The sequence below is a fragment of the Arachis hypogaea genome, chromosome 6, assembly GCF_003086295.3.
Source record: "Arachis hypogaea cultivar Tifrunner chromosome 6, arahy.Tifrunner.gnm2.J5K5, whole genome shotgun sequence".
NCBI classification, from domain to species: Eukaryota; Viridiplantae; Streptophyta; class Magnoliopsida; order Fabales; family Fabaceae; genus Arachis; species Arachis hypogaea.
This window is the reverse complement of record NC_092041.1, coordinates 39,242,586-39,258,360: the sequence shown is the minus strand read 5'-3', so window position 1 is coordinate 39,258,360 and position 15,775 is coordinate 39,242,586. Positions and strand designations below refer to the sequence as shown.

General features: G+C 31.2%; 1 protein-coding gene across 2 annotated transcripts; it reads right to left on the bottom strand.

The window, feature by feature from the left end:
• Positions 1 to 1,608: 1,608 nt before the first annotated feature.
• LOC112696556 (histidine--tRNA ligase, chloroplastic/mitochondrial) lies at positions 1,609 to 8,351 on the bottom strand. Of its 2 annotated transcripts, none has more exons than XM_025749362.3 (11): positions 7,754 to 8,351; positions 7,526 to 7,621; positions 7,229 to 7,317; positions 6,996 to 7,125; positions 6,588 to 6,680; positions 6,237 to 6,311; positions 5,196 to 5,313; positions 4,790 to 4,932; positions 3,775 to 3,903; positions 2,040 to 2,233; positions 1,609 to 1,938 (listed from the first exon to the last, which is right to left on the bottom strand). In XM_025749362.3, exons 1-11 carry the CDS (start codon positions 8,090 to 8,092, stop codon positions 1,800 to 1,802), a joined length of 1,545 nt encoding a protein of 514 aa, XP_025605147.1. In that variant the 5' UTR covers positions 8,093 to 8,351; the 3' UTR covers positions 1,609 to 1,799. The 2 variants fall into 2 exon arrangements, with proteins under 2 accessions (XP_025605147.1, XP_025605149.1); XM_025749364.3 differs by having other exon boundaries at positions 2,040 to 2,203.
• Between the last annotated feature and the right edge of the window lie 7,424 nt (positions 8,352 to 15,775).

Here is a 15,775-nt window from a genome sequence, read left to right as displayed (position 1 = left end):
CTTTGTAACAATTACTCAACCTAAACATCATAACATTCCACATTATTAATAAACCTCTAGAAACACCTTCCGATCCCACAAATTTCAAACTCACCGCATCATTACCTCAAAATTGCACTATATCAAACTTAGAAATCACCTCCTTCTTTGTCTCTATCAATCCTAACATATTCGCATTATTTTTATGCTTAAATTTTTTACCATTTTTCACTTTCCAACACTCCCTAAACTCCTCATATTCCACGAACTAAAATCATTTAAAAACTTTATTATACACCTTATTTCGGTTTTTGGAGCGGCACCTTCTTGCTTTCTCTTTCTGTTTTGCTTGCCTTCTTTTTTGTGCCAATACTTCATTCTGAGCTTGGAGAATAGTCATAATGTCCTCATCCTCGTCACATAAAACAGTTCCTAATTCGACAGCTAGATCCCAAGCAACCCTATTTTCAGCCATATCTTTATCCCAACTTCTTCCATGTTCATCTTGATTAGTTTCACCATCTGCATCCTGCTCTGAGTCCTCCGAATCTTCCAAGCTCCTTACATCCCCTCAACAAGTAAAGTAGCAAACACCGTCTTGTTTCCCTTCTAAACCCAGAGCTTAGGCTCATGACCACAGGGACAGAGATAAGTGTTATCACACCAAAGCATTAAAAGAAAAGAAAATAAAAGAAACATAAATCTGAAATTTTGTCAAATTACTGGATGGTCAAGTTCTAGCACTGCATAAAAAAACATCATACCATCAACTTCTCAGAAGAGAGAACAAAGATAAACATTTCAGGCAACATGGAAAAGGGGAATCAAGATAAATATGACTACAGTGGACTATTTTCAAATTTCAAAGATAAATGAAACTGTACTAATTCAAGATGAAAGAAAAATAAATAATAATGGCACTCTACTCATATCATCCACTCATTCACAGCTGCATCTCCTCAAAAAATGCAAACATATTAAGCAGAATAGCAGAAACGTAAGCAGCTTTGCTCAAACGCACATCACAACATCTTTAATTCTTTAGTACTCTGAAATAAAAAACGCATGCAGAAGAATTCACCAAAACTATCATAAAAAACTAAACCCAGCTGTATACTTTTGTCATATTTGATGGATATTGAAGATTTATTCATTCAACTGCATAAAGTTTACATATTCTTTGCCCAAGATTTTCTTCCCCACCGCAAATAAAAGATGCCTGCTATACCCCTAACCACGTCAATATCATCATAATTACATGGATCACTTTTATTGAATAAAAACGCATTCTTGAGGTAAAGGAGTATTGATTTACTAACAATAACATCTAAGGTAAGGATAGTATGATAACTTTAAGTTGAAAGGATCTGTAAAACAAATCATCTAAATCAAGACTTCATATGAATATTCGCTTTTGATCTATTCTTGATATGGCCTTGGATACATCTGCAATATGGGTACTCTAAAAAAAAAGATAAGGAATAATCTATACTACTTTTTCAATATATAAACAAATAAAATGTGTGTATTCAAGTTTGTTTATGATTAAATGTGTGTGTCCATGTGTAGAGACAGGGAGGTCTGGTACATCCATACAGGTGAAGAACTTGATTCAATAAAATGTAAATATGAACAGAAATAAATGCTTTTGGAAATGAAGGAACAAAGGATAACAGCATCAACAGAGTCGGGCATTTATGCATATACATACATAAACAAGTACTAAAGTTAGACTAGGGTAAAAATTAAAGGTAAAAGATACTAGCACTAACGAGACCAAAATACATAACCAAAAAAATTAAAAAGAATAAAATTCTGATTTATATCAGTTCATCCAGCTTAACCTCGTACTGTTCACCAGTAGCAAGAATTTTGACACCAACCACACCCCTTTGCCACTCAGAGCTCCCCACTAATACAAGCCGCTGAGCATTATTTCGGGCAGCTCGCTTAAAAACCCTAGAATGTGAATGAGGAATTATATATCATATCAGAAGACATTATAACATGCAAGTGCACTTTAACAAGGAAAGAAGAAAAATTTAAGCACGAATTTTTACCACTTAAGAGGTTTGCTTTCCAAAACTAAGTCAACACTCTGTCCCTTTTTTCTGAGAACATGAGCAACCATAGCAGCAGCACCTTGAAGATCTTCATCCAAGGCACATACAATGTAATCCATTTGTAAGCTGAGATCTGGTAGCAGACCCTTTTCTCTAAGTAACTGTTTAAAGAGCAAGGAGGACAAGGGTATCTGTTAAAAGAAGAAGGAAAAAACAGAACTGAGGCCAAAATCAACGAGACCAATTCACATCAGAGAATAGCATTAAGTAACAAAGAAAATCAGCATAGCTGAGAAAGTAAGATGTCAGTTCCCTATAATATATTGGGGAACTATAACATTGCTTGATCCATACAGAAAATCTCACCTAGAGGGATAAGGCTTATCGGTTGCTGTATTAGAGTGCCCCTATAAATTTACTGCACATGGGATGGTGTTGACTACATAAACTGAAGCATCTTAATAGATGCACACTACCTTTAACTAGGGATAAAGCCTATTACAGAATGGGAACTAAAAATGATCGGGAAAAAGTGATGACAATATAATGTACTCTAAACAAAGTATGTTCTTTCCCTTAATTTATCTTTAATCAAAGTAAAAGAAGTAAATCTTCAACTGATGCATAGTTTATTTATTATGGGCCAATTATACAAAATTATGGATCAATAAAGAGAGATGTAACCCTCAAAGTTTAAGGGAACATTTTGCCGCAAAGCTGTAAGATTTTTAATATTGTGCAGAATTAGATGTTAGATGGTGAAAAGCCATCAAGAAATAAACTTATTGCGGCAGAGATAAGAATGTTGTGTTGAATGAGTAAACAACTAGACAAGGATGCATTGGAGGGTAAGTTAGTAGGGTTAGCATCAACTGTAGAGATGATGGTGAAATTCCCATCTGAGATGGTTTAGTCATCTGTGGAAAACCCGTAGAAACCCAAATAAAAAGAATAGATCAAACAGAGGGTAGCTCAGTTGTTAGGGAAGAAAGACCCAAAATTCTTCAAGTGAAACCGTTGAAAAAGACAGAGTTTCATGGTTTGTTTACAGAAATGGTTTACCATAGGACATGGTGTCCCATGATCCATACAACCAACCCTACATGATACTAGGCTGTTGTTGAATATAGGAAGAGATGCAGGACAAACTTTAAAACACTTAAGAACAGCATGAATAGCGAATTGCACAAAGCTTTTCAAAAAGAACTACGGTCAGTCTAAGGAAGAGAAAGGAAATCACTCAAATTTTAAGAGAACAATTTCCAGTCAAAATAAGAAGGAAAGTAACAATATCCAGCAAAATCTGTCCGATATAAGCTGCAAAAGCATGAATTTAGTTGAAAAATTATACATGAGTAACCGTTTTTAAATACATGATCCTCTTTGCTCCTTTTTTTTTTTATGTAATCCTCTTTGCTCTAAAAACCTATAGGATTTTGCAAGAATCGCCAAAGAATCTCAGTACAAACCCAGTTAACTGCAAGTTGTACAACTTGGAATCAGAAACAGAATATTATTGGAGTCAAAGCTTATAAAATCATTACATCACATCAAAAGATGTGGCTTTCTAAAGAACTATAGGTAATAAATTGCATAGTTTCTCATGATTTGCTTCATGCACCTAGTCCTAAATGTAAAATAAAGTGTCAAAGACGAAGGCAGCAAGTAATTCATAAAAATGCAAAACATCATGATTTTCCCATTTTTCCTACTACTTAAAAGTTAGACTTACTTCCACTACAACTGCATCACCAAATCCAAAACCACAGGCAGGAATGTCATCAGCACCAAAAGTTGAGAACAAATGATCATAACGACCACCACCGCAAATAGCTCGCAGCTTTCCTTCTCGATCAAAACCCTACTGAAGAAATTAATCGTTTAAACAATGGAAGATAAAACAGCCAATATGTGCCTTGGCTATAAACAAACATATTAACATAATATTTAGAACCAATACAATAATGTATCAACAAGACTATCACTTCCTATTAATGTGTAACCTTAAACACAACTGATATGCTATGGCACAACTGTATCATGAAACATATAACGGGGAGCCAGGGACAAATGTAACTTCATTGCAGCAATATATAGCTAGTAAACCTATGGTGTGCCTTCAAACATTAGAAACCTAACTGTTTCATTTTCCATGTTCTTTTTTCTACTTTTCAATATAAAATGAAGAAATCATCAAAAAGAAAACATAGAGGGCAACGATAGGATTCTGCGTTTGCATTTTATCTTGTTGGATATCATGATGATATCACATTATCACTAAGGATCTTACATGCTACAGTGACTTGCTCCAAGAATTTGCACATATCATGCTCTTTGCCTCCATGCCACATGAGTATAAATGAATTTAAAATTATCTCAGGAAGAACTGAAAAGAATTCTTTTAATGTCTAAGTTTAAGCCAATGAGAAAAATATTTAAACCAAGAAAATGGTTTTAATCGCATTCCAGCCATTATTTGCCAAACCGTATATAATATGCCATTATACATGAATAGTATATATTTCAAAACACAAGTCATACTTTCATCAATATCCGAATTAATCTTCAACATAGTTGTCACAGAACTAGGTCTTTATCTAAAGAGAGAAAGCATTTATTTATGCAAGGGAGAAGCGATATACATACAGGAAATTAGACCAAGAATGTCACTGAATAAAATTAACCATATGTATTGCGGACATTAAACATCTGATTAGTATTAACTATTAGCCATGAAAAATTCTAACCTCGAATACAATGCCAGTGTAGTAAGCAAGGCCTCGAACAACTGATGCATCAAATTGAATCCATTCAGAGTAACCAAATTTTTCAGCAAGTGAAAACAACTGTTTCAGGTCAGCAATTGCTTTCCCACTGCTTCCAAGCTTCTCTGAGCACAGCAAAATTTAGGTTTCATATCAGTGAACCTTTTGGATCCATAGATAGGCTTCAAGAAAAAGAAACCAATGAAATATATTCTCCAAGAACAAAAACTTTTTTGAATTAAGCATATGCCATAAGCTAGAAAATGAATCATTGTGCTTCCAAATGATATATTGAACATAAAATTTCATTGACTAGAAACATATAATTTCCAGGAAATTTCACAAACTATTAAAAAGTGTTAGAACAAATTAACTGTAGAAGTTGAACCTTCTAACCCTGTCAATGACTTTACAGAAAGGACTTGCAAAAGCTCCTCGACAGCCTCTTGTGATACACCAGCAGCCATCAACTCTTTCTTTACCTCATCAACTGGAATTTTCTCGATCTATAAAAAATAAAAAGCAGTGAATTTATTTCAAATTATAAACAAGTTGGCAAGGCAAAATGCCAGAATATGAAACTTCTGTCACCCCAAAGACAGGTGAATTAGAAGTAGATAAAAGCATATGGATCAGAGAGAGATAGAAGAGCAGAGCAGAGGATGCAGACACGATCAGAAGCCTAGACACAAAATTCCCAATTGATGACACTTTAAGCATCACAATATAATAAATTCAACATTCAAGGGAATCCAAGAATGTTATTATGAATGACTTCATTCAAATCTTATTTACAACTTTGGAATGATATTGGGGGAGTGGTATATTAATTTACACCCACACATGCATATATATGCTAAGTTACATTATTTGCTTTTTTCTCTCTTTCTCTTCTCATGGTTTTATTGTCAGGATGAATATCTTTAAATTAGTCTGTTTGTGACTCTCATGATAGATGGCCTATAATAGAGTGAGCCATTGTGCTTCTTGAGACTAGGAGTTAAAAGATAAATCATGTCGCAACTCTTTGATAGAGGCAATCAGCACAGGCATAGCTTTTCTTACTTTACATTCTGAAAACATAGTTTATGCAACACAGGTTGCCGAAACAAAAAAATTGACTGGTGGGCCACCTAGAAGATAGAAGTAAATAAATGAATAAATAAATAAAAAGAAGATAAAAATAAGGCATTGCTGTAGATTTGGTTTTGTTGGTGTTGACTTAAGCCATTGGAATCATCATTTGCATATTGAACTTATTCTTAGATAAGGGTGAATCATAAGCATCCCCATATCATTATTCCAACTAATATAACATTATGTTGCTTGACATTTACAAAGTATAACAAAGACAAGCCATTATATCTTCAACCACCATCAATTGAAAAAATAAAATCATGCAAAAATAGCAAAGAGTTGTACAACTCACTTTGTCAATAATGACGCAGACCTTGCCAAATAAACTTTCAGGTATGGAATAACACTTCAATACTTCCTGTAGAACCTGGAAAGCATGGAAATAAATAACAGTGTAAGACGACCGCGAAACCGAGACAACACCTAGAATCACATGAATATGTAAGAACATAAGAACCAAAAACTTCTTATTGAAGACTGCAACTACCTACAAATCTGTAAGATATTAAAGGAGAAGTGCAGCACAAGTAGAAATACGAAAGGAAAAATAGGTAGATCAAAGAAGAAGAAGTGCAGCACAAGTAGAAATACGAAAGGAAAAATAGGTAGATCATCAATATATGGGAAAAGTAAAACTTTGAACCTTTCGGCTGGAAACTTTAAACCCAACATCGGATTCTTTAATTCCTATTCGCTTGAATAAAGTGACGATAGACGATATAAGCTCTGCTTCAGCCTACAATATATATTAAAAAAAAAAGCTGACAAAAAAGCATATTAAAACTATCACAATTCAATGCATTCAACAATATTGTCAGCACAGTAATTCAAAAGTATAAGGTACACAAATGAGAACCAAGCATGAACATCCACCAAGCCATGTCTAATAGACAATATAAATAACCAAGAAAACAAAAAGCTCATGACTTTATTACAAGGAACATTCAGACAGTTTCATTATATGATGAAATAGTTCCTGCTGAATCAGACTGAGTTCCTGCTGAATCAGACTGAGTTCCATGCTCAAGTGTGTGTAACATTTAGCACATACCATAACACCAGGAACACCAATGATGTCCATATTCCACTGGTAATGCTCACGACGGCGCCCCCTTGTCATTCTCTCATACCGCCAACATTGTCCAACAGTGAACCACTTCAATGGCAGTGGTACAGACTTGCTGGGAAGAAAAAACACTAACATAAGGATGAGAATTTGACATCCACATGCAAAATCCACTATAGCTATACCGGTCAAATTAAAATATCAAAATTAAAATTTACCCTTTCTGTATCACCAGCCTTGCCAAAGAAGGAGTAAGTTCTGGCCTCAGTGCAACACGACGATTACCCCGGTCTTCGAAACAATAAAGCTGCACAAACGAAAATGTATAGATTACATTTTCATATTCCTCCAAAACTCGTCGTTGCACTTTCCTTCTCTTCTATTTTAATTTGTAATTTATGATTTCCTATTTCCTAACCACACTACAAGCATGCTGCTTCAGTGCAATTTCCGTCAAAGTACAATCCAGAGCACCATACGGAGACACTGACACATACCTAAAGCAAAAGAGTTACCTGGTCCTTAATCTCCTCCCCTGCTTTCCTAGTGAACAATGCCTCATTCTCAAGCACAGGAAAATCAACCTCCTCAAATCCATATAAACGCGAAACCTAATCCATCCAAATAGATAAATTCCATAATCTGAAGCTAAACACTAGAACCAAATCGAATCATAAACAGGCATATGCATAAAGTAGTATTGAAGCTTTTCAAGTAAATTCAAGTGAAAAATCAAATAAAACCTCTTTGAAATTGTTGAAGAGCCAGTTGCGCAAGCGCATTTCCTCAGGCGGGAAATCACGCGTCCCCTTGGGAGGGTTCACGTCGATCCTCTGCACCTCTCCAGCGACTATAGGACCGGGAGATAAAGCTCCAGATCTTCCGCCACCGCCGCTCTGAGAGTCGGTCTCCGCCGCCGGCGAGAGTGAAGAGTGGACTCTGGCGGCGGTGAACTTGATTCCATTGAAGGAGAGCGGTGAAGTAGAGAGCTGGTAGGTGAAGGAACGGAAGAGAGGGTTGAAGTAGGAGTTGAAGCGTGGCTGAAGGATGAGGTACGAGCACGAAAATGGAGTTGCAGGCATGGTTGCTGGCTTCTTGGCGGAAGAGACAGCACACACACACTTTCCTGGTTTCCTACATAGGCGGATAACGGTTTAGTGGGCTTCTTGGGCCCTCATGTAATTTGCGCCGAATCTTCCAAAATCAGTAAATTAGGCCCAATTTGGGCCTCAAATGGCATTGTAGAAAGAAAAGTAGAAACCAAAATCAAAACCAAAAAAAAAATCTGACCAAAAAAAGAAAGAACAAAAATTCAATACCAAAAATAGAAAGGAAAGAAATAAAAAAAAAGGAACAAACCTAGAGTATAAAAAATATTATGAGAAGAGTTCGAACCCCGCCTTGTGCATGTAGCAACCCATTGGCCAACGGCAGACCCTTAAATGAAACTCAGATTCGCGACGGATTAGTCCTTAACCTGTCGGGTTGGGGGATACCGTTTGGTAAACCAAAAAAAATATATATATATATATTATGAAAAATATTAAGGGGTGAACACTTTTTATTAAGAGTTTAATTTTGATCAACTGGAAGTGTAAAATTTTTTACATCGTCATCCAATTATATCCGTTCTTTTAAACCATCATTCATGTTATGCGGTTAATGAAAAAAGTAGCTATTTTTACGTAATCGAATGCACATGTATAATTACTTTAGATGAACAATGCATCAAAATTAAATTTTTTTATTAATATTAGACAACATTTTTAGCCAATATTATTTCAATACTATTAAGATTTATGCTTTCGAATTTAGTATTTAAAGTATAAAGTGTTGGCTAGAAATAATAAATTTTGATAGACATGTAGTATTGTTTCAAAAAATAAAAAAAAATTAAAAAAATAAAAAATAAAACAAAAATACTTATTCCCTTATCATTTTCTGCATTGTTATCAATAACCAAAAAGATTAATTTCACTCTATTTCTAATAAAAAACTCAATTTTATAAACCCTAAACCATAATTAGTGAAAAATAACTCTGATTACTAAAATACAAAATTTGTTTCTCATACTATTTCAATTGATCAAACTCGCATTTAGTTGAGGCAACAATATCTTTCAAACAAACAAGCAAGTTCATTTGGATAGAACATGGAAGCACATGGTAGTGCTACATCTGGTTTGGATAGGTGAATACACCATCCAAGGAAATAGGAAAAGGGTGGAGGAAAACAGTGATGACTACAACCATTTTAGAAACAGAAAAACAACCACACAGGGATTATAACTATTTCTATTAGCATCAGTTATTAGCAGTTACAATCTTGAATCTTATACAGACTTACTTCCAACACAACATGAGCTGCATGGTGGCACAGAAACCTGCCACCTTCTGACAAGTGTCAACCAATCACAATCTGTTTTCGATTATTCAATTATTTGTCTATAAGTCTCTTTAGACAAACTGTAACTACCTCTTTTAATGAGGATTTTTTTAAGCTAAAATTCGAAATAAAAATTTTATCAAATAAAACGAAGCATAAATAGCTACTAAATATATTGGTAAATTAGTAAAAAACTATGATGCATCGATACTGACACAGACACAAAACACAACACGACACGGAATACGCCGACACGCGAATTTTAAAATCTTACATGACACAGTGACACGCATACATGTAAAATATAAAGTATTTTTTAGATAAACTATAATGATATTTTAATATTTTATTGATATTAAAATATAAATTAATTTTTTAAATTATTTTTAATGTCTTATTTTAATTATATCAAGTATTTAAAATTTTTTTGTTTTAATAAATAATAATATATACTATATCTAAAATTATTTCAAAAATATATATTAAGAATAAAATCAGACACACTGACACGTGATGGTATTTAGGTGTGTCCGGAGAAAATTTTTTTATTTTTTATTGAGATACGGTTTGGACACAACAGACACGCGTGTCAGACAAGTGTTGGTGAGTATTGTGTTCGAAATATATCCGACACGCAAACACGGCAATTCAGCAAGGTATCCGTGTTTCATAGGTAAAAAAGAAGAATGTATTACAGTTTAACAACGGAATTTATTAGTTACTTTATCTCGGTACCAATTTTATCATTTTAATAAAATTCTCATGTGATTTTCATACCCAAATTTAACTTCTTAATACTCAAAAGACACAACTATTGAAACAACTTGTATACATTCTATTACGAATTTATTTTTAATATATTGTCAATTATAAAAGTAATATATATAATTACGTAATAAAAATTATAATTATTCATATTTACATGGAGTAAACTCTTTTGTTATTAATTAAATATAAAGGACCAAAGGCAGGGCAAGGCATGCATCATGGCACACATAGGAATGGATGTGACGCATCTAGACTACAAAGACAAAGAAATTGACCCATGTTACACATTTTTTGTTGGATGCAAAAAGCATAGAATCCGATAGAAAACAGCCTTGTGTTTTCAACACGGTTTTGCTCTTAGTGTCGTTTGGTCCATTACCATTTTACAAATTACAATACAAATTTAATGCATATTCTTATTAATGTGAAACTACCCAACACTTATGCTGCTAACCCCCTGCTGGTTGTCTTTCTGGACAAATTTTACTTGTATGTCATGGTCATCCATCATCTCATGTGCGACACCACTAGTAGTCTTGTTTATTTGGTTTTGTTCCTCCCAAATGAGTCTTTCTTATACTTTGTAGTTTTATTCTTGTAAGTTTTCAGATGTAGACAATTTTTCATCAACTTATATTATTATTATTATTATTATTGTTATTATTATTATTATTATTATTACTTGAAATTATAAGGTGTTCATTAATAATTCAGATGAAGATCTTTTTTTAATATGTAGGTATTGCACTTACCATATTTTAAAAAAAACAATGAAGAAAAATTGTTACACTATAAATACTTGAGAATGGATCTTTTTAATTTTTTTTCAATTGTTTTGTCAAGTATGATTTTTTATTATTTAACATCTTCTCTCACATATATTTTGTCCCACTTAAAGAATGTATGATAAAAAATCAAACTATAAAATAACAATTGAGAGAAAAAAATTTAAAACGTCCATTTTCAAAACATTCTTCCTACTAATGGAATTAGTATCATGTAATAGTGGGTCAATGAAAAACATCTTAAGATGGGAGTTTCATAAGAGATTTTAAGTTTTTTCACAGTTAATACCAATCTATATTTTTAGGAAAAAAAAAATGTTTTCAACCCATAATTGGTCAACAAATAATAACAAAACAAAAAAAAAATGTTAATTAATCTATTTGCATAAAAAATTGGATTCTCATACCAATGTTTTGTGTTAATGATGTCTCTAAAAAATTTAAGAGTAAATATCCTCTTAAACCATTGTAACTGTTAGATAAAAAGTTGGAGATTAAAGAAGTGAAACTACACTTGATAATTTTGTGATAAAATTATAGTGTGAATAAATAAGATTGAGTGGGTCATTTTTTTATTCATCATAAATTAGATAGAAAGTGATATAGAATGTAATTGAGAGTAAAATAAAAAAAGTCAAAGAAAGAGACTCATTTATTCCAATTTAATTTCCTAATACAAAAGTTAAGAGAATTATTTTACCTCTTCTGACCCAATGCAAATTTTTTAAAGAAACTCAGAAATTTTTATTCATCAAAATTGATTCAGAAAGAGTATTAAGGAATTTTTAAATAGGCTCCTCACAGATCAACCTAAGAATAAGTTAAATCTTTTTAGATATCTAATTTGAATTTAAATTTCTAAAGATAATTTAATTTAAATCAGATTTAATCTTTATTAGATTAGATTAGGTTTGATTTAAATTTAAACTTTTTAAAAATACTACTAAACAAATCATAACTAAATCAAATCTTCTAATAAATTCTAACAATAAAACAACTAAACATAGACTAAAAAATTCTCCTGAACACGTATTAAAAGATAAAGTAATTTTTTTTAGGTAATTTCAATTTATTCCAAACTATAGTATATACAAATAAGGTAGAGTGATTCTTTTGTATTTAATTTTAATTTATTTTTTATTTATCTATTCATTGTTTTATTATTTAGTATAAGATCTCAAGTTTTTAGATTCTGTGTTTATTTTTTTTATATCCTAACAGAAAAAAAATTATTGTTACATCTTCATCATTTTTGCGCTACGTTTATATTCTTGAAAAAAAGAAGAAAAAAGGTTGTATAATCTAGAAAAAGAGAAGAAAAATAAATTATCTTTTTTTTCTTTGTATTTATCTTTTTTTTTATACTATCTTTTTCAACCACAAAATTTAAGAATGAATATTTTTTAAAGAAGGGAGAGTGATACATACTTTAGAGATGTTCATGATATAATAAGTGTAAGTATTATTTAGTGATTATTAGTTTATATTATTAAGTATTAGAATATTTTATTTAATTTTATACATTTTGATTTTATTTAGTTAGCAAAATAGACTTTTATGTTATTAGGTATAGGTTTTTTATTTTTAACCTAATATGAGATGTATAAATACCTCTTAAAGTATTGTAACAGTCAAACATAAATAAGAGATATGAAAATACACTTTTTGGTTTCATGTTAAAACTATAGTGTAGACAAGTCAGGTTGAGTAAGTCTCTCTCTTATTGCATCGAGAAGGTAGAGCAATTTTTTTTGTTTAATTTTAATTTATTCCAAATTATGTGTACAAATTAGGTTGAGTAAATCCATTTCTTATTGTATCAAGAAATTGGATAAAGGGTAAAGTGATTTCTTTTGTATTTAATTTCAGTCTATTCTTTTTGTTTTCTATTTTCAATTTCAATCTTTGTCTTCTTGATTATCTTTCGCTTCTTTATCACATTGTGTCGTTACCTTTGTTATGCTGCCTCTCTTCTTTCTTCTTCCTCCTTCCACCCATCCTTCCAAATTTGTATAGTTGCATCTCTTTCTTTGTCGCGCCACTTCTTCTTTTTCCTCTTTGTTGTCATTGACGTTGCCTCTTCTTCTTCCTCTCTGTCGCCATTGCTATCGTATCTTTGTCTTTATTGACATCACCACCTCCTCCTTTTCTTTGCCTCTGTTTCTGTCTTTCTCCATTTTCATCTTTGCTTCCCTTCTACTATGCATCTCTCTTCATCTTCTTTTTTGATTTTCACTTTATAAAAAAAATCTATTTTTCATTTTTATTAATCTTTATTTTTTTAAAATTGTTAAATTTGTTGTTGACTTTACGAAAATTTTCTATCGTATGAATTATTAGTTTATAGTTATTAATTGTAAGTTGACAGTGGTAGATAAAAAATCTCATGAGATGATCGTGAGGGTAGATGATGATGGTATTATAGATATTTTAGAATTTTATGTGCATTATGTATCTATCTTACTAAACATAGCAGATAACACATGTATTTTATTTATGTTTGTCTTTAATGTTTACGTCTTTATGTCTATATCTTAAAGTATATGGTAAAAGCAAAATTAAATGAAGTGTTAGGTAGTGTTTGGTATGGGGTACTGGGATTGAAATTAGGAGACTGTGACTTAATATTGTGTTTAGTAGATAGAGATTGAAACTAAAATTTTAGTCTTGGGACACAAAATTTCAGTCTCTTCAGTACCTCTAAAAAGAAGGAACACATGAGACAAAAATTTTTAGGAATAGGAATTGAAACTTTAATAACATTTCATTCCTAAAATATTCTCACTATATTTTTCATTTTTTAAGTTTATCCCTCTACACAAATCACAGGACAGATTAATTTGTTCTTTGAAGATCATTCTTCTTCATCATTATCATGATAAAACAACGAACAATTTATTTTTCATCACCACCATCATGAAAAAGTAATAAAACACAATACACAGACCAATTATTTTTTAACAGAGACATAGGAAGATACACAGAAAAAGAACCATCAGCAAAATGATGGTGAGATGCAATGGCAGTGAGGCACGACCTTCGACATTTTTTGACGACATGATTGAAAAGAGTTGGAGACATGGTGGTGCGCTTTTCTTGACAGAAACATCTTCTACGCCGACTTGGACAGTGCTGCCGGTGGCAGAGTTGAACGGAAGTTAGACACACTATTCATGCGCAGTTTGAGTTGAGGGTTAAGGAGAAAGGGGTGGATAAAAATTGAAATACATATGAGACACGACACAGCAGTTTGTCGGAGAGAGAGAGAGAGGGGAAGAGAGAGAGAGGAGGGTGGCAGGTAGAAAAAAAAGGAAAGGGAAAAGGTAGGATTTTGATTTAATTAAGGGCATTTCAGTACTTTTATTTATTTAAGTCTCCACCTTTATATTAAACTAAACAAGATATGAGACATAACTCAATTTTGTATAATTTATACTAAACACAATAAAAAAATTAATTTAGTCTTTGTTTTTTAGTCTCGGTCTCCCTTTTAAATGCTATCTTAATATCTAGTATATGATAAGAAAAAATGAAGTACAAGAAACACAGCAGAAATACTAAAAAAGATAAGAAATTTTATATTAGACCTCTAAAAAACTTGTTCCTAGTAACTTAGGTCATCGAAAAAAATTTTTTACTAGACTTTCAAAAAATCTGTCCTTGACAACCTAGATCATAGGAATAAAATTGAAAGAACTAACACTAAGAATTACCTTAAATTGGATTCTTCAATTTCTTCATGTAACAAACAAAATAAATCACCCACCTCATTTGAATACACAAAGAAAAACGTGCATAAAACAATTAAAAAATTTTATTTATCAAAAATCGCATAAAATGTCTTACAAATTTGCTTAAATAGATCCCTAACTGAAATCTTTTTAGAATAAAACAATAAAATATGAAATTAAATAAAGGATATGGTTCCAAAATTAACTATAACTATTTTAAATCATATTTGATCTTATTAGATAAGATCAAATTCGATTTAAATTTAAACACCTAAAAATATGATAACAAATTTTAATCAAATTTAATTTTATTATATTAGATCAACTTCAATTTAAATTTAAAGCCTAAAAATACTACAAAATAAATTAAAATCAAATAAATTTTTTTGACAAATCTAACAACAAATTAAATTGATTCTAATTAAATAAATTCAAAGTTTATGCCTTTCAAGTCAACGTCATTATTTTTTAGATGAACTCTTAGTTTTTAGATATCCAAGACTCATATAATGTAATTATTCTAATATTCTTGAATATGATAAAGTGATCATTTTGTACTTTATTTTTAAAGTAACAAAAATATCCTTTTAAGCACATTTCACTATACGTCTACTATTTGTTTACTTAGACACAAGTTTATATGTTTAGTAAATATGTAGATTTATTATTATTTTTATTACATTTTTGTCTATTAATTTTTTTAAAATTTTAAAAATAATTTTACTAAATATAATTATTATAATTTTTTCTTATTTAAAATTATTTTTAATTATTTCAAATTAGTAAACCTAATTGTTATAACTTTAGAATATTATTTTTTAAAATTCATGAATAAACTATTTTTTAAAAGTATAGATTTTACCAAATCCATATCCTAAGTCAAAATAATCCAAATTATAAACCTTGTATAATCATACCATCGTCTAGCTATATATACATACTATATCTACTATGGTTCTAAACAAATGTCTAAGGACATTAATTAAGGTAATTAATAAAAAAAGATTTATGAGAAAATAAATAATTGAAGTTTTCGATGTACTTATATTGTATTATTAATAAGAAAAAATGATCATAAGTAATAACCTAAAACAAT

Coding starts and splice junctions, on each gene's coding strand:
- LOC112696556 (XM_025749362.3), bottom strand. CDS start 8,092: ATGCCTGCAACTCCATTTTCGTGCTCGTACCTCATCCTTCAGCCACGC. Junction 6,312..6,587: donor TTAAAGTTTCCAGCCGAAAG/GTTCAAAGTTTT, acceptor CATGCTTTCCAG/GTTCTACAGGAAGTATTGAA. Junction 2,234..3,774: donor GTGATGCAGTTGTAGTGGAA/GTAAGTCTAACT, acceptor TTCTTTTAACAG/ATACCCTTGTCCTCCTTGCT.